General features: G+C 50.6%; 8 protein-coding genes across 8 annotated transcripts; 2 read left to right on the forward strand and 6 right to left on the reverse strand.

The window, feature by feature from the left end:
• Positions 1–168: 168 nt before the first annotated feature.
• Positions 169–675, reverse strand: VFPPC_14104 (hypothetical protein; the record flags this gene model as incomplete). The annotated part of the gene is made up of 1 exon (XM_018291875.1): positions 169–675. The coding sequence occupies one exon, from the start codon at positions 673–675 to the stop codon at positions 169–171; it is 507 nt and encodes a 168-aa protein (XP_018138517.1).
• Positions 676–1,201: 526 nt separating this feature from the next.
• Positions 1,202–3,641, reverse strand: VFPPC_06753 (histone-lysine N-methyltransferase (Ash1); the record flags this gene model as incomplete). The annotated part of the gene is made up of 3 exons (XM_018285735.1): positions 1,202–2,038; positions 2,091–2,470; positions 2,540–3,641. 3 exons carry the CDS (start codon positions 3,639–3,641, stop codon positions 1,202–1,204), a joined length of 2,319 nt encoding a protein of 772 aa, XP_018138516.1.
• A 3,450-nt stretch (positions 3,642–7,091) lies between these two features.
• On the reverse strand, positions 7,092–8,220 carry VFPPC_06752 (CRAL/TRIO domain-containing protein; the record flags this gene model as incomplete). Its single annotated transcript, XM_018285734.1, has 2 exons — positions 7,092–7,698; positions 7,751–8,220. 2 exons carry the CDS (start codon positions 8,218–8,220, stop codon positions 7,092–7,094), a joined length of 1,077 nt encoding a protein of 358 aa, XP_018138515.1.
• A 1,454-nt stretch (positions 8,221–9,674) lies between these two features.
• VFPPC_06751 (RNA recognition, RNP-1) lies at positions 9,675–11,897 on the reverse strand (the record flags this gene model as incomplete). The annotated part of the gene is made up of 6 exons (XM_018285733.1): positions 9,675–9,911; positions 9,963–10,349; positions 10,405–10,821; positions 10,874–11,559; positions 11,623–11,761; positions 11,817–11,897. 6 exons carry the CDS (start codon positions 11,895–11,897, stop codon positions 9,675–9,677), a joined length of 1,947 nt encoding a protein of 648 aa, XP_018138514.1.
• A 1,079-nt stretch (positions 11,898–12,976) lies between these two features.
• VFPPC_06750 (ARP2/3 complex) lies at positions 12,977–13,725 on the reverse strand (the record flags this gene model as incomplete). Its single annotated transcript, XM_018285732.1, has 5 exons — positions 12,977–12,985; positions 13,036–13,080; positions 13,139–13,264; positions 13,331–13,657; positions 13,723–13,725. The coding sequence occupies 5 exons, from the start codon at positions 13,723–13,725 to the stop codon at positions 12,977–12,979; spliced, it is 510 nt and encodes a 169-aa protein (XP_018138513.1).
• A 1,406-nt stretch (positions 13,726–15,131) lies between these two features.
• VFPPC_06749 (ubiquitin C-terminal hydrolase) lies at positions 15,132–16,885 on the forward strand (the record flags this gene model as incomplete). Its single annotated transcript, XM_018285731.1, has 2 exons — positions 15,132–15,147; positions 15,207–16,885. 2 exons carry the CDS (start codon positions 15,132–15,134, stop codon positions 16,883–16,885), a joined length of 1,695 nt encoding a protein of 564 aa, XP_018138512.1.
• A 2,453-nt stretch (positions 16,886–19,338) lies between these two features.
• On the forward strand, positions 19,339–20,838 carry VFPPC_06747 (phosphoglycerate mutase family protein; the record flags this gene model as incomplete). Its single annotated transcript, XM_018285729.1, has 4 exons — positions 19,339–19,517; positions 20,144–20,407; positions 20,489–20,713; positions 20,763–20,838. 4 exons carry the CDS (start codon positions 19,339–19,341, stop codon positions 20,836–20,838), a joined length of 744 nt encoding a protein of 247 aa, XP_018138510.1.
• Positions 20,839–22,115: 1,277 nt separating this feature from the next.
• VFPPC_06746 (2-heptaprenyl-1,4-naphthoquinone methyltransferase) lies at positions 22,116–23,137 on the reverse strand (the record flags this gene model as incomplete). Its single annotated transcript, XM_018285728.1, has 4 exons — positions 22,116–22,556; positions 22,629–22,715; positions 22,788–22,932; positions 23,100–23,137. 4 exons carry the CDS (start codon positions 23,135–23,137, stop codon positions 22,116–22,118), a joined length of 711 nt encoding a protein of 236 aa, XP_018138509.1.
• Between the last annotated feature and the right edge of the window lie 1,128 nt (positions 23,138–24,265).

The raw sequence follows: 24,265 nt of genomic DNA on the forward strand, positions 1-24,265 counted from the left end.
ACCATGACTATGTCGACTCTGTAACCTGACAACTTCAACCCAACACAGGACTATCACTTTCAACCTATCCGCTTCAACTAAAAACAGAACCCAACCCTAGTACCCACGCAACCAACATCCCATAACCTCACAAAACACCAAGTCCAACCCACCAACCACCCCCAAACCCTAAACCTCCCTATCCCACTCCCCAGCCCACCCCGTCAAATAATCCTCCTTCCCCAACCCAACGCCCCTCATCCTCAAAATCGCATACACAGTCTGCAAATGAAAAAAGAAATTCGGCACCGCGAACCCCAACACGAACTGCTTCCCGCTCACATCGCCCCCCGGCATCCTCACCCTCACGCCCTCCCTCCCGTCCATCGTCTCAGCGCCCACCCCCCGCACGAGCTCCAACGTCCGTTCCACACGAGCAATCACTTCCTCCATTGTACACTCTGAATCCTGCATGTCGGGGATGTTGTCGAGGCCCAGCTTTCGGAGGGACTTGCAGACGGTGTGGGAGACGGACTGGACGTGGAAGCTGAGGGGGAGCATGTCGTCGATGAGGCGGGCGGCGGGGAAGGTTGACGCGTCGGGGTGGGCGGCTGATTTTTGGAGGATGTGCAGGAGGACGGTGAGGCCTTTGGTGTAGATGCCTATTGTGATGTCGTGGATGTTGATGTCTGCCATGGTGGGGATTGTGTTGGTGGAAGCTGTGACTGAGTTGGAGCTGAGTTGTAACTTGAGTTGGGAGTTGAGTTGTGAGTTGTGAGTTGGATTGAGAGTTGAGTTGGAAAGGAAGCATTTGATGTTAACGGAAGCTAATTACCTGCCTGATTGGTGCCATGGGTCAAACTAATGTCAGCATTTAGGACAGTTCGCAACTCTGCGGAGTTGCTGTTGGCAATTGCTAACTATACCAGTCACAGAACATCTCGAACCACATTGTCAAGTACCTACATCCAACCTTCGTATTCGCCTCCATGACCGCTGACTCAAAAAGCAACCAACTAACTACTGTACAGTGTCATAGAAAAGACCTTTATTCGCCAGTGCGCCAAACTCAACCATTCATTCCAACGTAGAACCCTCGCAGTACAAAGAAAATAAAACAATTCAGCTCAGTCCTCAGTCCCTTACTCCACCGTCACACGTGAAATTATACTCCTTCTCCTCCTTTTCCCCAGTTCCCCCCTCTATCCTAGCACTCACTCCCTCACTCTTGAGGGACCATTCGAATCTTAGCCTTGGGCGAAGGCTTGAGAACACGGCCTGTTGAACTCAACGACACCCGCGAGGCCTTGCTCGAAGTAGATACTGTCCGCTTGCCCATTCCAGGAGACATCTTGCCCTTCTTTCCAGGCTTGATGTTCTCGTCGGTGACAGCCACAATGGTCATGCTGGAAGCCCGAGAAGAAACCTGCGCGACTCGTCCACCAGGTCCATTCTTCTTGACCAACTTGGTCGAGGTTTTCTTGATGACAGCACCGGTGCTAGCACGTCTTTGAGCGGGAGACTTGCTTCCCATCGTCTTCTTTCCCTTGACTGTGATTGATGACACGCTCTTCTTCAATGCAGTGGCGGCTCCCTTGGCGGCCTTGAGACTGGCATTTGAAATGGATCGCTTTAGGCCCGTGGCCGGAGCAATCTTGCGCTTTTTCGCTTTCCCTTTATCCTGCTCTTCATCGCCAATGAGCTCCTTGAGCTTGCGCTTCCCAGCCTTGACAGTTGCCTTGACAGCCTTCTTGATGTCGGCCTTGGGAGGCTTCACATCCCGTGGCCTCGGTCCCAAAACGCCGCGGCAGTTGTGTTCGCCGCAGAGACATTTCTGTACGTTCTTGGCGGAGAATGGATCAAAGTTGTAGTCGTAAGTGAGCTCGTCTCCGGTCAAAATGGGCCGGTCTCCGGCAAAGAGGGCCATGCGAGGTTGTCCTGATACAATCCATTTAATCATACGGCAATTGGGGTTGCAGCTGTGGTTTACAAATCGAGCAATACTGCCCGTAGTCGCATCAATGATCATGTTTTGGTCGAAACTCATCAAATAGTAGCACTACACAGAAAATTAGCAAAAGCAACGGTTGTGCACGGCTGCGTGTTCTTACCTCATTCTTCTTGTACTCTTCATTCATACGGCGTTCACATTCTTCCTCGGTGATGATTTCACCGGTGTACTCCATAATGATCTGGTTTGCCTTGAAGCTGCGGTTGCTTCGTACACCATAACCACGATCTGAAGTCTTGATGACTTCTACACCAACTCTATATTTACCTCCCTTGGCGCGTCGAGCAGCGAGGTCAGTAAAGGAGCGGTTAGTGCAGAAGTCCTTGCCGACATTACAGTTGCCGGCATCACACTCGTAAAGCATGATTCGATTCTGGCAATTATCGCCACATCCGTCCTCAGGCTTGCAAACGCACTTAGACAAGTCGTGCATGTGAGGCATCTTGCGCCAATAGTCTTTGGAATCACCAATAAATCGGTCTGCATATATCTTCGTCAGCAAAATGATTTCATGCCAGATGTCGCATTACCAGAGTTATGCGTCCTTACTCTTTGTCATCTTTTTCCACTCATCTGGCTTCGGTTGTCCGGGCGGCAGAGGGTTGCAGGTGTTGAAGGGGAGCTTGAAGTCCCGCCCAGCAATCAGCATGCGCAGGCCAGTGTACATGAGCGAAGGCATTGTCTTGTTCACACGGCCAGTGGGTGCAAGCTCCGGGAGGTGGGCAAGCTTCTTCTTCTCGGCCATGGTGAGGCCCTTGAAGACGTCCAGCGGCATTTCCTGGCCGGCGTACAGTCCTTTGTCGAGATACTTCTTGACACGTCGCTTCTTGGTATTGGTAATGGGCTCCTTGTCCTCTTCGTCGGAATCCTCCTCCTGCGGCTCTTCAACCTTGGCCTTCTTGCGAACGGGCTCAGGAGGTGGTGCATTGGGGTCGACGTATTTGCCATTGGCCCAGACGGTGTGCACGACAGGGCGCTCGTCAACTCCAGAAAATTCATTGGTGTCTTGTAGCCGTCGCAGCTCACGCGACAGCTTGGAGACTCCCTGGTTCACAGCCTTGCGTCCCTTTTTGCTCATATTAGTCAGACTGGTGGCAATGGCAGATACACCGTTCCGACGCGACGAGTATCGAAGAGGACGCGGTGATACTTGAGCCTGGCGGCGCGTACGTGGCGTGCTCAAGCTCTCAGGCGACCATTGAAGGTTTAACGCGTCAATTCCGGCCTTGAGTGCTTTATCGTGGACCTTGGAGGGCCGAGAGCCATCGCCAGCAACCTCGATGCTACCAACCAAGGTGTCACCAGAGATGGTCCGGCGGCGCTTGTCGGCGACAGCATCACCCTTGGCGCGTCGTTTTCCATGATCAGACGTGCCACTCAGCTTGGACAGGTTATAAACGGGCTCGGAGACACGTGCCCGTCTTGCACGGCGAGGAGCAGGAGGCGACTGGGAGGGTGAGGGCTCCTGAACCTGGACTGGCGCGGCGTGAATAGCATCGTTTGCCACGGTGATAACATCGTGTTTCGGGGCGTCCGAGAGCTGGCTGTCACTATCGGCGACGGTTGTCGGAGGCGTAGAGCTCGAAGACGCGAGAGTCGACGAGGTGTCGGTCGCGGGAGCTGAGAAGCTGCTCTCCACAAAGAGAGACATGGCGACAGGACGGTAAGGAGTGGGACGGCGCGTAGCTTCACAAAACCTCTGCGCACACGACAATATGCCGCGTCAAAAGGTTTTGCGTGTTGCCAGCAGCACGAGTAGCCGGGAGGGGACGAGAGTTGGACGATTGGGAGGATCAGGTAAAGGGTTGGTGTGGATAGGATAGGATAGCAAAGAAGGGGCCAAGGGTGCCAGACGTTAAATGAGAGACAAGAAAGGATGCCAGGTCAGGTCAGGTCTGGTGCTGGCTGGTGTGTGTGATGGCGGTGGTGGGTAAATGCTGATGGCTGATGAAAGTGGCCGATGCGATGGCCGGATGGCTGAGATTGCTTGCTTGAGAAGTGGGCAAAGGCAAAGGCCAGACGAGACGCGCTTGGCCAGGGAGGGACGTGACCCAAATCAATCAATCAGTCAATCAATCAATGCACTCGGTAACTTGATATCGAGAACAAGAATGGAGTGAAGTGTCAGAACCAACGGGAAGGATACCGTGCAAGGACAGTTGACGCGATGGGAAAAAGCCCAGGCCAAGATGTCTGGTCAATGTGATATTTGATGTCTGTCTCTTTCGCGACGAAGCAGAAGTGTCAAGAAGCAGCACAACACACCATCAACAGTGACCGTCGGCGATGAAACACTGCACCAACAAGCACCTGCAGTTGGATAATGCCAAGTAATAAAACGAGAAAATAAAATAGTCAACAGATCCGGTTGTCAGAAGTTGACTTTGCGGAAACAAACCAGCTTAACAGTAGTCCCCGCGTGCGCGTTTGCAAAGGGAAGAAGTCTGGTGGCTGCTGTGCCTCAAGATCGCTCCGAAAGGAAAAGCCAAGATTGAAGGATAAAATCGCTCTTCAAAGGCGGGCGAGATGACATGTAAGCAAAACTACAACCGGTCAAAAAGGTCAAGGTGCATGTGGGAACTGAACTGGATGCCCGGTTATGTAACGAGGCTGGATGCGATATGTAAACAAGACAGACCAGACATGAACACATGCACCTCCACGAGGCCGCCAATACTTGAGTATGTACACTTTGTCATCCAGCCTTGTGTGTTATGAAAATGGCCTTGACGAGGCTCGTTTGTCTTGACTCTTGTGCAAGCAAATTCTTGTTATTTCATCTCCCGCCTGTTCACTGGTCCGCAGCTCAGAGCACCAACATCACTTACAAGTTACAACATACAAATGCAAGGCATTGCACATAAAATGGTGCAACTGTTCTGCCACCCATTCAATTTGCAACAAGGCCATCTCGTCGTCCTCGAACTTGTCAACATGGCGCTATTTCATGTTGTTGCACATACAAGCGACCCAATTGACCTCCACGATCAACTTTCATGTTACCTACAGCCCTCCTCCGACTTCGACACATGCAAGTGTCAAGTGTACCTCCGCTCTCCATATCCAATGTGCATAAACGCAACCTCATTTGACGTCTCCTCTGCTCATATCAATGCCTTGCCTCACATCACTCAGTTTCAGTAGTCCGCCATACGCCTTCAATGCCACATCACCCAATCGAGTACCAAGCCTGTCCTCCACAAGACGAACCCGTATGCAGAAGAGAGCTAATGCTCATTCCCGGGCTAATTGGGGGCTATTGGCGCCACCGGCTTACCTAGCTGAACTTGAACATCACCAACGTCAAGAGTGGTGTTTTGCACATCTCAGCTGCCAGCTTGTCTGTAAATGTACCCCCATGCGTACACATCAACAAAAATAAACCTTGATACAAGTAGGAAGATTTTGACACTTCAAGTTGTTTAGCTACAAGTCGGGTAGTGCCTGTGCTTGTCGTCTCTCAATTCCCAACGCACAACCCATACGACGCACATGTAATGTTAGTGACCGCGTCATTCAGACTTACTCATCAGTGGTAAACAAGAAACACCAAACACAGCGTCTTGTCGCGTATGCCTCCTAGTTGCCCCTTTAAACCAGCTTGTCGCTTCTCCACATCCAGTCCATATAAAGCTGCAACGCCCAAGCGCGGCAGATATGTCATGTAAAACGAGGGCCTTAGGATTTCGACGGAAAACCAGCTCCCTGTTGCAATGGTTCCTGAATGCAAGTCACAAATCGCTCAGTTTTTTATGGCAACTGCACGAGGCATGGAGCCTTACATTTGAGTACCTGAATAATAGCCCGTAGCTGCGCCGAAGTGACCCCAAGTTTCATGGAAAGGTTAACCGCCTTGTATTTTGCCGCGCCAATATATTGGACTACTCCGCCCTCCTAGGTTTGACATTGGCCATGTCAAAGATGTTGCTGACTCTGATGTGCACCAGCGGGGTAGACTTCGCGATGATGGCGACATGACCGGGCCCAGGGACATCGGTCAACAGACACGAACAACGGAAGGTCAGACGTATGGATCAGTCAAATTCAGTAAACTGAATCCTTAGAGAGATTCTGGGGCCAGATGAAGGCGCATAAGGCTGTGTTTGTCATAAATCTCAGACGCATGGGCATATGTGCTGAGGGTGGCATGCAAATTGTGCGGATTGTCTGGGTCCAAACCCAGGACGTGGTATCTTCTTCACACCGGAATCGCCCGGAGCAATTTTCCCACGTTTATTTTGTCGATTTGTGTAGCAGTCATTGACGAGTGCTCCAGGGTATGGCCGGGTATCTGGCTGAATGCGACCGAGGGATTGTGTATCAACACTCAAGCTGCTTAGGTCTTTAACTGGGGAAAAAAGAGAATAGCCTCGCGCCAATGGAAACTGCGCTCGTCGGATGTGCGATTTATTTGAAGCACCGGACACTAGATCTTCTGCGAGGAGCAGCTGTTTCGGATAGTGTATAGAGAGATGCGGATTCCGATATTGAGAAAGTGATGTCAACCTCGTGAGTAGTTAGCTGCTGGAAAGAAGCATAGCTACTAGAAGGGCAGTTCAGGTTATGGCGTCACCGTAGGCAGCCTTCACCGTTAAGATCCTTCTCGTCACGGGAATGACTACGGAGATTTAGACGGAACAGCTAACACTCAACCTACGATGTGCCTTTGACAACCAGCAATTGGCAGAACACCTCGAAATGCCCTTCATCAACGTCATTTGTAGCGGTACCTGCAGCAGATTGCATGGTTACCTACCTAGGTATGTATCTATCACAAGTACTGCAACAGTACCATTGGCCGACGTTGGAATCGCAGTGAACGAGCCTCATGATACGTACTTCCTCAGTCACTAACAGGGCATGCCTACTACGCAGGCTCACATTCCGTACGGTACTTCGACTCATTAGCCAAAAGGCACAACTCGCGCTACTCGATTTTAATTCGCATCTATCTTCCAAACACTGTGAGGGGTATTATCTCCATCTAACAAGGACCGTCTTCGCAAAACCACGAAAAAAAAAAAAAAAAAAAAAAAATCAATAGCAACGACAAAGATTAAGAACCGAAAGTCGTTCTCCGATATCCATTTTGGGCAGCAGTCTAAGCAGCAATCTCCTTCTTGGCAGCCTCATCAGCGACCTTGGTCTCAGCTTCAGTTGCGGGGCTCTTCTCAACGACCGCAGGTACAGCAGGCTCCTCCTTGGTCTCAACAGCCTTAGAATCAGGTTCAGAAGCCGGCGCGGCATCCTCCTTGTCTTCCACCTTGGGTGCCAGTTCAGCCAGCTTGACCGTCTCGCCCTCCTTCACACTCGGGCCCTGACCACCATACTCCTTGGGTAACGACGCAGTAATACCCTTCAGCTCAGTAGCAAGCGTAGTCCCCGAGGTCATGGGGTGAAATTTCCGCAGCGTAGCAGGCGCAAGGAAGAGCTTCATGACGCCAAACATCCAGCCCATGATGGCGGGTACATTGACAAAGTACTTGTGGGCAAGCAACTCCGGGTACGCCATGGAGAAGGTCTCAATAGTCTCCTTGCTGGCAGCCTTGACGGCGGGGTCCATACGGAAGAAACTGACGGATTGGTAGTCGTGGACTTGCAGCATCTGGTGAATGTCTGGAGCGTCCTCGGCAAGTGGCTCCTTGATATCGTTAAGACGGAGTTTCTGGACACCGAGTTCCATGAGAGCAGCTCGCCAGCGAATGAACCTAGTACCGTTAGAAAATATATTTGAGCAAGTGAGTGTCTGAACAGACTTACTCTTCGACGTTGCCAAACGTAGCCTTGTTGTCCTTGACAGCCCCATAAATATTCCACGTAATAACCGTCTCCTTCACATCCTCGCTCTCGCCCTTGTGAACAGTAACAAAGCCCAAATCACCAAACTTGGCCTTGTCAAAGGTTTCGGTTACGAGACTAGCGGGCTGGATCTTCTTGCGCCACTCCAGTGCAGAAACAAGTTGTTTCTCGGCAGCAGCGACGTCACTATTGTTGGCTCTGAGAAACTTGACGAGGACGACCTGAGTAGGGGCGTGAGCACCGTCTGGTGACAGCTCGACCCCCCACATCTCGCTGTAGTCTGCCTTCTTGATGATCTCGGGCAGACGAGCAGTAAGTTTGGTTAGAGGGGTCTCGGGGGGAGTTGAAACTTCGGCGGAGGCGCCCAGAGATGATGCCTGAGCTGCGGAGGCCACAGGCTCAGTGGCAGCGGGAGCTTGCTCGGTAGACATGGCGATGTTGAGCTCTCTGGTGATGGTGGATTGAACTTTGAAGAAAGTGGCGTGATGGGATGAATGAGTGGCTGCTGTCTTGCGTGGAAGAAAAACGATGTCTGGAACAAGACGGAGTGCACAGCGGAAACGTAATCTATAAACTGCCTGGGGAATAATTATCTGCACCTTGTTGCTCTGGGAATGATTCTATCGCTGGAAGTGTGGAATGGGAAGAGAAATAAGATCAAAAACAAGAAAGATGCAGAGCTTTGGTGATGACAAGAAAAGAAGAAACAACTCGGCGTTTGGCTGGGCGACGGAAGCTCCCGGTTTTCAATTGTCAAGTCCAATGCAGTCTGGTCCAATCTGGTCCAATCTGGTCCAGTCGAGGAAAGGAAACAAGAAACAGGAGGGAGCTCTGGTGGGGCAAAAGTTCAAAATGTTCCAGATTCAAATTCCCATGCGAAATATTCCAGGGGCCGGTGCAACGTCAATTAAAAAGACCATTTGCCCAATTTTGTGATTGTTTTTTATCCGGTGGTGGCGGCAATCCGGTGTGGTCCTTGACTCCTTGTCCATCCATTCAATGCATCAAATGTGTTTGCATTGGATAAAGTAGCATCCGTATCCATTAGATTTGATGCGTGGTCTGTCTCTCTGTCCCTTTGTCCCTCTCTGTCTCCAGTCTGTCAGATCCGACTCACCGAGACTAGCTCCGAGCCAATCTCAACATCCATTCACCTCATGCATGCATGAAGGGCTACACACACGCCCATAACTGGCGCGATCCTTTCCTCTACCAGACATTTGAACAAAGTGCCGAGCATCAAGGCATGCAGACCTCGTGGCATAACGAACGCACTGATGATCTGCATCATCCCGTGCTGCGCTGTGTGCATTAATTAAGTGGTCTGTGTCCATTCAATGTTGTTGCTTCTTCAACAGTCATCCCAACAATTCACGGCCTCGATGCTCATCCACGCCTTTACGTCACATCGTCACACCCTCATCCTAAAAGGCGCAACTATCCGATCATTCGGGCTGTTCTTCCTAAGAATCTACCAATAGTAAAACGTCAAGTACTCCGATCCCCTTTCACAACTCTGACTCAACGCAGTCCATCTGGCGGACTGCCAGGAAATTGCACCATTCATAAGCCCAAGGCCAGACCATCATCGTCCATGTCACTCTACGGCCGCCCATGCCAATGTATCCCAGGTGCAATAGCATAACTCCTCAATCATCACAAGGCCATCAACTTCTAATGACCCTGAACAATCCAGCTTCCCGCACGAATTTTCCACTCTCGAGAGTCTTCTTTTTGTAGCCCAATCGCAGAGTAATAAAGCCAAGTCTTTTTATCAAAACACCACATCCCAGTTTTGCCCAATTTTTGAGATATCCTTAATTCCCATTGTCAAGAAACTTACCAATGAATCCCAATGAGTCTCCAATCATTTGGCTACAAGCCGCTACTGAGAAGCCAGAGCCCGAGCAAGGATTCGCTCAACGGCAGTGAACTCCGCTTGAGCCGCTTGCGACAAAGTCATTTGATCAAATGCAGGGCCAAACATATAGCCAAGTTCGGCCCAAAAATAGCCCCAGTACATGTCAGTTTCCTGGCTTTTCTCCTGGAGAACTGTGCGATTCGCATGATGACGAGTCAACATGTCTCGCTCCGTCTGCTCACGTATAACAGCAATATACCACTGCAAACATGTCAGCACCTTCAAACTACAGAGTGTGCACATGAAGCATACCTCAAGGACATCAAGTGGCATGCCCGGCTTTGGAGCAATGCTATACTGGTGGCGCCACGAATTTGCAAATCGTGGCTGGTTGTAGCGCCGCTCGTCCATTTCCGACAAGCCGGCCAGACAAGCAATATCATCTTTCATAAGGGGAGTGAATCCGGGGCACTTCATGGCAGTCGTCACCAAGCGTCGGTAAAGCTGAGTGGTAAGATTGACCGGATCATCTTGTTTGTGAATGCTGCGAGATAGCAATCGAGCGAGTTCACAGGTAGCCTTGAAAATGGCTTGTCTCTGGCTAATGGTAATACGATCGGTAACATACCAAGGAAATTTTTTCAAGGTGCTAATCAAGCATTCATACGGACGCTGGGGGCAGTCCTTGGAGAATGGAGACTGCGAGAGTGGTCAGGTAGAGGTCAATAAGCGAGATTAGGTTTAATAAACTCACACGATGGGGGACCTCGACATGTTTCACGAGCATAATCATCTCTTCCTCGGATACGAAACCCTTGAAGTTTTCCCAAGGCTCCTTGGCATTGAATGGCTTGAACTGGGGAGACACTCCATTCCACGCAATTCCTTTGGCAAGAGGAAACAAGTCCTTCATCAGGCTTTCCTGGCTAGAGAGCTCAACCTCGACCGGCCGATCACCAAGCCTGCTGACGCGACCGTTGACGAGATGGTTATGATGCTTTTCGACAGCTTTGTTGGCATCATCGAGGCTAACAAATTCGACGTAGGCATCCATCGTCTTGCTAGTCACTCGTTCCATAATGATGTGAACAGGTTCATCAGAGTCGTTCAGTATTTTCGAGTTACGCCCCAAGAAAGCAATAACTTCCGATCGTCTTGTGGCAAATGGAATCTAAAGTCCATGGTTAGGTAAAGCCATTAAGCTCTGGCGGTCTAAAACTCACATTCTTCAGTTTGACGACCCCATAATTCGTGGCCACTGCCTGGCGAGCACCTTCAATGAATGGGAAGTTGTCTGGTGCCAGAGCCGTCTGAAGCACAGGCAAACCAACCCCAGTGGCAGTAAGCCGGTTGAGCTGTTCGGATCGCGACTGACGCACTGGATCAGGAGACAACTCATAGTTCGGAGCAATGAATGGCACAACGGCAGCATTTCCAGCGCTCTGGCTGACAATGGGCAAAGTAGAGGAGTTGGACTCAGGCAAACTGAGGCCATTCCCATTCCCAGTAGCAGCACCGACGTCGCTGCCTCGAACGCCAGTGGCCACACTCAGATCAAACTTGGGGGGAGGCTCGCTCGTGACTGACACCGGGAGACCCGAAGTTCGAGGCGCATAATTGCGAGGCTCTGTGAATGTCCCGCCTCTGCAATGCTCGGGACTTGGCATAAACTCATTGCCGGAGCTGTTACAGCCGGGTCGTCCACTAGCACCTGGGCTCAAGAAAGCCGATGCAGATTGAAACGAGTGGCTGATTGGGAGGCCAGCACCCGCTCCAGGTGGTGAAAATGGGACATGATTATAATGCCCTTGTGCATAGGTAGAATGAGGCTCAGCCCTTGAAATTGGAACTGCCGCCGTGTTGCAAAGACTCTGACCAGCGGAATGACCTACATGGTCCTCGCCGCCGCCTTGAATGGCATTAGCAGCTTGGTTGGCCGTCTGGGGCTTGGTTCCATCCTAGGAAACCGCACCCTTTTCGGGGTCACAGCGGAGAGCGTGCGACAGCAGGTCCAGAGCCGCATTTCCCTCCAAGGAGCTGGTGAAGCTCGTGGCAGAAGAGCCAGTATTGCTACCACTCTGGGCTGCATGGCCGGGCGACCCACGCGAAGACTATGAGAAGCGCAAGTTAGTATGGTTCAGGTCAATGGTAGCCCACGCTTCTTACTTCGCTGTCATTGTTAGAGCAGTTGTTTTCCTGGGGCTGCCAGGCTACGGACTGCGGGTTGAGGGAGGTGATAAAGCTCATGATGAGAACGGCTGTTTGCCAAGTAGACGGAAAGAGAAGTAGACGATGGCCAGATTTAGAATTGAAAATTAGCAAATAGCTGTTGTCGGTGCCTTGGTAAGTTTGTTTACAGCTCGTGAAGGTTTCGTCAAATTTCGCCGGAGACAAAATCCTAAACGCGGTCAGAGAGTTCCTCAAGCTGAATGCAGAAGAGATAATAAGCAGCCAGAGCTTTGAGTGCAGGTCTGACCAAACTTCGAGGTAGTAATACCACGCAACGTACGGTAAAGTATTCGTGGCAATCTCTTCGTCAAGCAACGCAGAATCTGAGTTGATGAGTTGGGATTCTCTGGGCGTCTCCCAAAGGGTTGTATGGTTTCGGAGAGAGCGAGATGAGAGCGAGTTCGAGAGAGGGAGAAGAAGGGAAGATGGGCGGGAGAGCAGTTCGCTCGAGACTGAAAGCTCAGTTCCACCAAAAGTGATCGAGCAACGCAATTTAATCACCAATGGTAGTCGATGTTATTGTTATGATGCCCAGGGTCACAACAAGGTTGTTGACCAAGTGGGGAGAGAAGGCTCCTTGACATATTGTGTTGATGCAGTTGGCCGCCAGCTGCCCGAGGATGGGTACAGTTGGCAGAGCCAAGCAAACGCAGAGCCTCGCGTGCAGATTCTGCCAATCTCGTCAGATCGATAAACTCTTTGGTTTTCGTGTCTTCGAAGGGCCCAGCGCATGCAGTGGAGCCCAACTCGGCCATCTTCACTCGGTGCAGCCACAACCGAAGGTCAGTAGAACAGCCAGATCGCCAGACATCATTTTGTAAGAACTTTTCCATGTTGTAACATAGTTTGTGGCCACAGGATTCACCAAAAAGGATCCTGCAAGATGATACGTCCCCAACGTGTAACGGTAATCGTGTTCATTGCTGCTACAGAGTAGCATCATATCTATTCATCGAATGCGCTCCCCCGTCTGTGAGAGATGCCTGCACTGCGTCATTGAATACAGCGCATCACCTCACAAAACGAGGACCGCGGATGCTTGTACAGAATTGAGACCCAGTTCGCCATAGCTAAAGTTCGCCCATCCGCTCCCATATTTAATCAAACTGCAAATTTTCAGCATCCTGCGCCGTGGTCACATGGATAATTAACTTACCGGCGTCAAGAAAGACTCCGCAACAAATCTTGCCCTTGCATTCAACTGTTGTACCAGGTTAGACATTACCAGAATTCAAAGCGGGACCGACATTAACACTTACGAAAAGCTTCATCTCGGAAATTTCCTTGTCCACATCTTCCATAAACTGTATTATGAAATCGACCAGCTTGTGCTTCAACATCTCGTCGGTGTGAAAGTTTGTTATTAAGAAGGAAATGTCATAGCCCTTGGGTTACAAGTTAGCAGCTGTTGCAGAGTAGTTGTGGCAGCCAGCCTCTGGTGAGGAACAGACCTTGATTGGCTTTCTTCGCAGAATAAAGAAGGATTCGGCTCGTTGCGTCAGGAATCTGGTGAACTTGTGGACCAAGATGTGTTCAATCTCGTCGGCCTGCTTGATCTTGATGCTGATACGGATGGAGTTGATACTGGGCTCGATGAGGACTCGCTCATTTTCGTTTCGCGCAATCGTCAATGGGGTTAAGAGAACTTCGGGTGACGTCTGGGCCTCGATCTCGGGGACGTTATGTCGCTCAGCTGTTTGCGAAGCAAAGTTGGACAACGTAAGCGCAGCAGTCAAGCTGCTACGCACGCACTGAAGGTACGGCCGCAGAGATTGAGACTATTTCAGGGACAATATTAGACACAACTTCACCCAACCCGTCCGTTCGATCCGGCAGTACTTACCATGATGGCTGATAGAAGCGAGCCCTGGCAGCGTGTGCAGAGTGATCACTTCGTGAATGACAGCAGTGATGTCTGGAGTAGCTCAGCGGGGTCACTGGAGATGGAGCTTCTGGCGTGTCTGACGTTGCTGCGTGGGGCCGTGACGAGGCGCATGGCCGCAGGGACTCACGTGACACACTTTCGACGATGGGGGCATTATGGCCAGAGATTGGACAAATATGACAGGGCGAGCCTTCGGTGGAATTGCACGACGTACACAACAAGCCTGCTCTCGTCACCTTCAACTTGGAGATGTGCAAGGCCGTATTTGGCACAGAAAACAAAGCCAAGAAGATAGCCCGTCACAAAGTGATAGCAATTTATTAATAGTAATAACGGTGTGTTGTATAGCTGGAGTAAAACTGCTCCTTACAGGTAGCTCGCTCATTCGGTCAGAAAGAGCCTCATCTTAAATACCTAGGCACCAAAGAGCCAAGGATTGGAAATGACGAGACCCCCAATAAACTGGACATTTAATGAACAGCACAATAATCCAATAACATGTAGCCAAATAAAATTAGTTAACTCTATATGCTGCTTAATGATATCAGTGTTGTGTTTCGCAAAAGAGTATATAAGCGTTTGCAAGCCAGCTTCTGGCATAAGCATCTCTCCCTTGCTGTCAAGCACTACTCTGCGAACTGGTAGTCACGTCCATCCATTGTCGGGGCGAACACAAGCTCACAACCTCACAAATCAATCAAGCTGGATTGTCCGATGTGTCGAATATTTGAAACTACAACTCGCTACACGGGCTGTCGTCATGCCTGCACAGAAGTTCACCAAATGCTTGTCACCTTCGATTGCTTAAACTTTAGGGTAACACAGGGTCTTTGTCCAAACATGACCTATGTCTACCTCGCACAAACCAGACGTCGTTCCCAGTGCCCGCTCCACAAAGACGAGGGTTACCAGGGCAGATGCCCGATTTGGTCATTTTAACGGGTCAGAGAAAAACTGCAGCTAAATTTGGACGATGCGATTCGGCCTCTGACAAACGCTGGATGCTTGAGAACATCGAATTGTGAACAGCCAGGCCAGTCCATGAATGAAGCTTTGACATTGACCTTTCATGGCGGGGCATTTCAAGACCCACATACTGCAAGCCGTCCATTGATTCGCTGGCGCCACCAGCCCACAGAGATATCTCCCATTGCCAGGTACCAGCCGTGACGCATCGGCTTTGACCTGGTCCAAAGCTTCTCCCTCCTTCCATTCATCTCGCCATTTGCCAACCCAGCGCGTCTCAACAGACTGTGCTTATTTTGGCGCGCTACGATTGACTTTGCGCTTCGTCTCCTTCTGAAATTATTATATTCATATTGCAACCGCGGCTTGGCTGTCGACTTGATCGTCTCTTCAGTGCAACCATGGCGTCGCTGACTGGTTTGTTTACCCCTCCAAGCTCACCGCTGGTGGCAACTTGCTGACAATTCCATCCTCAGTCGTGGTCAAGCACCAAGGCAAAAAATATGATATCGAAATCGACCCTTCCTCGACAGGCGAAGACTTTAAGTTGCAGCTTTTCAGTCTTACCAATGTCGAGCCGGACCGACAAAAGATCCTGATCAAGGGCGGCCAGCTCAAGGATGATGCCGACATGACCAAACTGGGGCTGAAGCCCAACCAAGTAATCATGATGATGGGCACCCCTGGATCAGGCGGTGGTGATCTCGTTCGCCCAAAGGATAAGATCAAATTCGTTGAGGATATGACCGAGGCCGAACAGGCCCAGCAAGTTGGGGCCACACCAGCTGGTTTGGTCAACCTAGGCAACACCTGCTACCTGAACTCGACCCTTCAAACACTGCGATCAATTCCCGAACTTCAGACCTCACTGCAAAAGTACACACCCAATTCGTCAGGGCTGATGGCTGGTATGGCTTCGGCCGACCTGGCTGCTCAGTTGGCCAGCTTGTACAAAAAGATGGGCGAGACGCAGGATGCATTTCCACCCATGAACTTTCTCACTGCCCTTAGGGTTGTGTTCCCCCAGTTTGCTGAAAAGGCCAAATCAAACAACGGTTACGCCCAGCAGGATGCTGAGGAGGCATGGTCGCAAATTGTCCAGCAGTTGAGCCAGAAGGTCAAGATTAAGGAGTCCGACGATGCTCCCGACATTTCGTTTGTTGACAAGTACATGTCTGGCGAGTTTTCTTCGACTTTGGAATGCGACGAAGAGGAAGCTCGCAATGGTGGCGAGCAGGTTATCCAATCCAAGGACCAATTTTACAAGCTCAACTGCCACATCGACGGGTCTACGAACCATCTTCGAGACGGAATACTAGCGGCTCTGAGCGAAAAACTGGAAAAGAAATCAGACGTTTTGGGCCACGACGCCTCGTACACCAAAAAATCGAAAATCTCCCGCGCCCCCAAGTACTTGACGGTTCACTTTGTACGATTCTTTTGGAAGCGAGAGACGCAGAAAAAAGCCAAGATTATGCGAAAAGTCACGTTCCCACAAGAACTGGATATTGTTGAGTTTTGCTCGGATGAGCTAAAGAAGGCCCTGGTACCCGTGCGCGACAAGGTCCGCGAGGTCAGGAAGGATGAGGAAGACATTGAGCGGGCTCGCAAGCGTCGTAAGAAGAACAACAATGACGACGTGGGTGATATTCCTGGCGGTGCTGGATTGCCTTCGGAGAAGGAGAAGAAGGAAAAGAAGGACAAAGAGGTTGAGAAGAAACCGGAGACGTCTGCCGATGGAGACACCGAGATGGGTGAGACATACAAGACGGATGCGGAAATTGACGCGGAAAAGAATGCCGCCCTTCTCGCTGCTAAGAAGGAATTGAACGCCTTGATTGACCCGGCACTTCGCAACGATGACGGCGCCAACCAATCTGGATTGTATGAGCTTCGTGGTGTCGTAACTCACCAAGGCGCCAGTGCAGACAGCGGCCACTACACATCCTATGTCAAGAAGTCAGCACCTATTGATCCCAAAACCGGCAAGAAAGGCGAGGAAGACGGCAAGTGGTGGTGGTTTAACGACGACAAAGTGACTGAGGTTACTGTTGACAAGGTTGAGGCGTTGGCTGGTGGAGGCGAATCGCACTCTGCGTTGATTTTGCTGTACAAGGCTGTTCCCTTGCCATCATCAGAAGGGACTCTGGAGTAAATGAGCAGGTTGGGTAGCTTGACGACGATATGCGAACATGAACTGCAATAGACGGGCAAAATACCTGGCGAGCGGCGACTTTAGCACAGTGTAAGACAGCATCAAATGGGAATAAATAACAAAACTTGTCAAAACCTCATTGTACATGTATACGGGTATCTCTCAAACGCCATCCATGGATCATATAATACAGTATCACCTCACTCGTTCACACATCATCATTTCGACCCTTTATCCTCCCGTTCCCGAACCCGCTCCCGAAACAAGTCCAGTTTCTTCTCCAATCCCACCTTTTGCTGCACCAAATGTCCCCTTTGCACCTCCAAAATAGCAATCTGGTCGGCCGTAGACGTCCCCCTAAATTCCTTGATTGCCTGCCCAATCCCACATTAGCAGCCATCCGAATTGCGAGCAAAGCGAAAATCCCTACCTCTCCCTTTTGTTTATCCGTCTTCAACTGCGCACCCGTAATGGCGCCGACACATATCACGGCCGCTATGGCTACCGACCACACGCCTCTTCTGAACTTTTCCTGTCTGGTCCACTGGTATGCCATTTTGCGCAGAAGTCACCAGAATTCGCGCCAGATTTGCTCCGCCTTCTTTTGTCGTTGGGCCGGTGTCATGCGCTCCGGGGATTCGGATTCAGGCCACAGCGCTGTGAGGGATTCTCGGTTGAAGAGCGCTTCGGTTAGAGGACGGGTGGGCGATTCGGAGCGCGAGCGTAACGTTGAGGAGGCGTGTCTTAGGCGTGGGCGAGAGGGCGGCGGTAGGGGAAGTGATGGTCGCTTGGGGAGGATGGCGAGCTCGACTGCGTTGGATGGGAATTTGGTGGATGAATGGGTGTGAGTTGGCGACATGGTTGGTGGTTGATGGGTGGGATATGACTAAGCGATGTTGATGGAGAATGGGTGATGAGATGTAGGAGGAGAACTGGGATTAAATATTGGGGAAGAAAAGAGGTTTTATTATATTTGATGAACGGAATTTACTTTAATTAACTATTTTTTTCTCGTCAGGGGACTCTGTATTCGCATCGTTGGCATTTCATCGCATCTATTCTCGCGTCAGCGCTGTGACAAAATGCCCCGCCTGAAACGTCAAAGCCGCGAGAGGAGATCAGCGTGGTTTCGCTTCGTTCCGTCTCGTTTCACTAGAGTGAGGTGATGGTGTTGAAACTTTGGGGATGGAGATCTGGGGCGCGTTTTGGAGTCGATGTATTTATTATTAACCTGGAGGTCGTCCTTGGTCGAGTTGTGTTGCAGCTGTTGGATGCAAGTCGTGAGGCTGCGTGCCTGATGGAGGCAAATGGATGATACATGACACTTACGGAGTACCATGGACAGCTACGTTTGGGTCCTTCTTAGGTCTTGCACCATCTGTTTCTTTTTTTCTTTCTATTTTAAGGGAGAAATTGATCTCATGATCTTCTACGGTCAATCCTCCTGCTTCCCGTTCTATCAGGACTGGGTAAACATTCGTGGTTGACTTGCATGCAAGTGCTCGGCCGTTGCAGATTTTGGAAACATGTTTGAAACACCAAGCGAGTTGACTTGCGCCGATGACGGACAAAACTGCAGGCGAAGGAATGCACATGTACGCCGTGCGGTGCATACGGATAGGTGCGTGCGCTGGATACTTGCTGAGGTCCGTTGTGCTCGGTACTGGTTTGCATGGAGATGCTGGAAATAAGGGCATTCTGTGTCAACATGAAGTGGTTGTGCCGAGTTGAGTTGAGTCAAGTTTGTTGAGGAGATGTATGCTGCATGCTGCATCTTGTGGCTCGGATTTGTGACGACTTTCATTATTAACCCGGTTTTTAACGAGTGTGCACCAACGAGGTAGAGGTCCATGCTGACGGTGTGTTATGGCTGTCGCGCTTGTTATTTAATTGCTTTCTAAGAAGTACTGTACCTACCGTGCTTTGTGATGGTTAGTAAAGGATGACAACTTGATGTTAAATGACCACAATGCATCAAATGAGATAGAGATAGAAACGTCTGGTTGTTATAATTAGCCGCATCGGGCGAATGACGCCGAGGTCCACATAAGCTAAGCCCCAGACGATCCGGAGCTTGAGCTTGAGCTCTTGCTCTTGCTTGCAAGTCTGGCTGGTCTGGTCTGGTCTGGTGCCTTTGAGTTTGGCTTCTGCCCCTCCATGCATCGAATCCTCATCAATTCTATCAATTCCATCATCTCCCCGCCTTGGATACTTCACATCACACAGCCAGGCCAGGATAAATAGGTGGCATCAATTTTTATCTTTTCTCATTCCTTCATCCGTGCGCATTCAATCATCACACCCGGGTCTTTCCTAATTGCTTACTGTCCTGGAGACAACCCCCGGCCACAGTCATCAACTCATCCATCAGATCAGTCACCCTGCATCCGGAGCATCCCCAACCACCAACCACCAACCACCAACAAGCCGGCATCGACACAGTCGCAACAACCATGACAGCGCCTCGATTGTTCCTCGTCCGCCACGGCGAAACAGAATGGTCCCTCAGCGGCAAACACACGGGCCGTACCGACATCCCCCTTACTGCCAATGGCGAGAAACGAGTCCGCGCAACAGGCAAGGCCCTTGTTGGCCGTGATCGCCTCATTGTGCCTCAAAAGCTGGTACACATGTAAGCATAAGCAAAGCCCAGGCATTACGCAACACACTGCACTGCACCATATCCCACCCCAGCCCCCTTCAATTTTCAACCTTGACCACATTGACACTCCCCGACTTGATTTCGAACCCTGGGAACATGCCTGTCGCCAAGGTTCCCCGCGCAGACAAACCAGACAGGATGCTCTCGGTGTACGAAAGCTGCATTGGCCCACGATATTCGCTGCAACCTGCTTCCATGGCCAGGGTTAAAAAAACCTGGATATCACCCACATACCGCCTTTTTACACGAGCAATAAACGCCCGGGATGTCGTCTGCTTCCCGAGCCGTGTCAAGATACATACAGACGGGCCATCTACATGTAACCTTGTAGAACGGGCCGCCTGCATGTTCACACATGTGACGCTATTCCGCTCACGCCCCCCTCCTATACCACATTCCTCAACCTTATAATACCACAATGTTATCAACCATCTAGGCGTTCTGGATGGAGCCACGATGTTCACTGCATGCATCAACATCCGGCCCCATCCTTCCCTCACTGCATTTGTCCTGCACGCCGCCCCAGCAGGCAAACGAAAAGAACGAGAACCAAGAAAAAATACACACGAAACTAACTAACCCCTTTACTCTTGCAGCTACGTCTCGCCACGGAAACGGGCCCAACGAACTTTTGAGTTGATAAATTTAGGAATATCAGGTGATTTGCCGTGGGAGGCACACGGCGAAAGTACCGAGCAAGGGTTGGAATGCGATGCAAAGGTCCAAGTGACAGACGACGTGAGGGAGTGGGACTACGGTGACTACGAGGGCATCACGTCGCCCGAGATTCGCAAGATACGCGCCGACCAGGGCATACAGGGGACATGGGATATCTGGAAGGACGGATGTCCTGGCGGCGAGTATGCACAATGCTCCCAACCACCCCGGCACCCAAACCAAACCAAACCACTTCCATTTGATAATGCTGACTGTATTGCCAGGAGCCCGGAACAAATCACCGAGCGTCTGGACCGCCTGATTCACGAGATACGCGAGAAATGGCACAAACCTGCCATTGGACAGCCCAAGGACCAGAACGTCCATGGAGACGTGCTGATTGTAGCCCATGGCCATATTCTTCGTGCATTGGCAATGCGATGGGCGGGCAAGTCGTTGCAGGACGGGCCTGCCTTTTTGCTGGAGGCTGGTGGCGTAGGCATCCTGAGGTATGTGTGTCTGTAGAGATTTCGGTGGTATTTGTGCTAACAGGTGTAGTTATGAGCACCATAGATTGGAGGAGCCGGCTATTTTGTTGGGCGGTGCGTTTGTGGTTGATGTTGAGGGCAAGTGAGATGTAGAGGCAGATATAGATGGTTTGGCGTATGATATAGAGCAGATTGACAGACCATATGAAGGACATGACGAACATTGCCATTTTGAGATATAAGCCAGAATTCCACACTTTGTTTCGTTCCAATGCATTGCACGTCAATCATGAAGTTTGCATCGCGTCATCTTGCCATATAGAAACGCGTCGTTAACCAGAACGAATCACAGACCTAGTATCCTCTACCCAGGCCGATCTGTAGGTTGTAGGTTGTAGGTTGTAGGTTGTAGGTTGTAGGTTGTAGAGGTTGTAGGTTGTAGGTTGTAGGTTGTAGGTTGTAGGTTGTAGGTTGTAGGTTGTAGGTTGTAGGTTGTAGGTTGTAGGTTGTAGGTTGTAGGTTACAAGACGTCCAAGCTACCTGAGTATTGTCCCTGCGAGCTGGTATCCATCAAACATGTTTCTGCCTCAACTCAGACATATATCAAAAACAGGTACTTACCACCTCATGAACTCTCATGACAAAATGGGCTGCCAGTCTTGGAATCATCGCAAGTCAACGAAGCACGATTCATAGTAATAGTGCACACGGCTAGGCCCCCACCTTATCCAGAATACTTTCATCGTACAAGGCGTCAACGCGTGTTCGACATTGTCAACTGTGTTTTGACCTGATATCCCAGGGAAGCAGTGATCATCTTGTCCGCAGCCATAAAGTTATCAAGGCCACTTGTCGAGTCTACTAATGCTTGCCACTTGCTGCACTCACCTCGAGGCTATAACCAACTTACCTGATGGAGAATTGCCAACTCTGACAGCCCCCCGGTCTTAGATATGCTTCCTCCATGACTTGCTTGACACGCACCATACAGTGCATCTTGGATGTGCAATCAAATCAACCCAGTTGAACTAGTCCCGACTAACACAGCTAGTATAACTTGGTGTGAACTACATGGCTGAGGCTGAATGTGAGTCCCGCATTCGATGATAATTGTTTAGAAATGACGGGAATGGGAAGGGACAAAAGGTGCGGCTGCATGAGGGGTAAGTGCAAAGTAGGTGCACGGGAGCCGGAAACTCAGCCGCAAGACATACATCAGCGAACATCGTATTCAGGAAATCATGAGAAAACATTCGTCGTCATTCGTAGGATAAAATTGGAATCTACCGCTATGCCACCAGACCGTCTATGTATGCTCACTAATCATGACCAACCAATAAACCAACCAACCCAATGCCACTGTCCGCGGTCAAACCAACACTTAGTTATGTCATGACGCATCTTCACGTCCAAACTTTTTTTTTCAAATCTGAGCACTGATCCCCTCCTTCTCCCCGCTTGCGAAAAATACCCTTCGGACCATGTGCTTGCCTTCCCCGTGGGCATGGTCAAACGAAATGTCAGAGCTCATTTCCTCGTAGTGAAAGTTCTTGCCGACGCCGGCCCCGTCAAAAATGGTCTTGACCTGATCCTCTGTGAAGCCGTGGTGGCGAACACCCCTCGACGCGGAGTGGTACTCCACCGGCGCGTGGCTGATAAAGTCGACTATGAAGAAGGCTCCGCCGGGTCGAAGGCGCTCTGCCAGTCTTTTGGCGGCTAGGTCGCAGTCGTCGACGTGGTGGAAGCCCAGGCCAACGCCTGCCATGTCAAAGTTGAAGAAGTTGGGGGATGAGAATGCTGCGGGGGAGGGGTCCTCAGGCGAGATGAGATTGCCCACGTATGCGATGCGCTTGTCGGAGTGGCCCTGGTACGAATAGTTAGGTGGCTATTTTTCTTCGTTTGTACTTAGACTTGATGGGAGGTGTTTGGGACGTACGTCGGCTTTTGCTTTGGCGTTGTATTGTTGGACCATGGACTCGGATATATCGACGCCCACGCACTGACTTAGTTGGTCTCCGAGGGCCTTTAGGTATTGTTAGAACAATGACGTAGCTGAGGGTGAGTCCACCAAGATGGACAAGAGCTTGCGATTTACCTTTGTCACAAGCCCGGTTCCGCAGGCATAGTCGAGGAGACGGCCGCCTTGCTGGAGACCGAGCGAGGTGGCTCGTGTTCGAAGTTCGTCTTGGAGCCTGTTTACGGTTGCTTGATACCTCCGGTCATAGTCCGGTGCGAGCTTGCTATTTGCAAATAGTGTCAGCAATGTTGCTCGGAAGAAACACCGACAGCCAGTGGTGAAGGGCGATAAGACGGCACGGGGCCAAACTCCGTGCAGCTTTGCATATGGTAGATTCTGATTCATGGTGATGCTTTTCTCCAAGTTTCCGATTCTAGCAACAAGACTTACTTGAAAAACGCCTGGTTAAGAGAGGTAGTATCGGACATGGTAACAGCTTTACGACCTGATGATGATGGGGAAAGTGTAAATCGTAAATCGTAAACCGTCGAGGGTTGGTCATGCAATGGTGTCTGATTGGTACGATGCAAAAAGCCACTGACTGCATTTATCTTCAACGTGTTTGCCAGGATGCGCCGCCTTCTTATATCGATCCGTGGCGGACACTTCTCGGGAGGTTTTTGCCTTAGTTGGTGTTTTTGGCGTCATCAGCACTAGTCTTCAAGGTTCTCAAGTTGCCGAAAGGGCGGGACGATGCATGTGTGCATTTGGCACATTCACGTATGGCCGAGTGGATGAGCGATTGAAGAACCGCCGAACATCAGGAACTGATTGGCATATTTGGTTGGTACGGGGATAAACAAGCCAGACTAGGTACTTGAGTATGACGTGGGAGATTCGTCAGTCCAAAAGCCGGCGTTTGTTCTTGGATTGTTTGCTGTGGGTGGAGTGATGATTGTTGATGGAGCCCAAAAAAAAAAAGGCGAGATCCGAAGTGAGCGAGAACTGAACTCGCACCTCAGAAGAGCCTGCCCGTCAATCATAGGCTCATAGCATGCTTCTATCCAATTGCCCGCCTGCCTTCAATGTTCCTGCCTGATCCAGTTTCCATCTGAGTGTCCCACCCCCACCAACTTCGAAGCCCACCAGACAGCTTCCCCCATCTTCTGCTCGCTTCGACTGTGAAGCAAAACAATCCAAGCCTTGAAGTCCACCTCCATGTCGTCCGTCATCAACAGACACTGAATACAAACTGGCTCTTGCCGCCGGTTCAGTCCGCCATTGTCACCATCGCTGTGAATAGTTGGCGCTGCGAAACTTATGCGTCTCTCTACCTACCACCTGCATTAAATTCGATCGATGAAAATGCCTCGTCTATCCTCCTCCCCTTGGACAAGTCACTCTCACAAGGTTGTGCATGTTCGCCAACAACATCCAACCCTGAGAACAAACCATTTCACAGCCCCTGCACGGGAGTGCGAATCAGAGATTGCCACAGCCATGATAAATCATCGAACTAGACAGTCATTACCTTTACCCGCGCACAGTCACTTGTCATAGCATCTCGATTTAAGCCAAAGCATGCGGGATTCCGGGCTTTGTTCGCCTAGACTACA

Source organism: Pochonia chlamydosporia (assembly GCF_001653235.2).
Source record: "Pochonia chlamydosporia 170 chromosome Unknown PCv3seq00008, whole genome shotgun sequence".
In the NCBI taxonomy this organism is placed as follows: domain Eukaryota; kingdom Fungi; phylum Ascomycota; class Sordariomycetes; order Hypocreales; family Clavicipitaceae; genus Pochonia; species Pochonia chlamydosporia.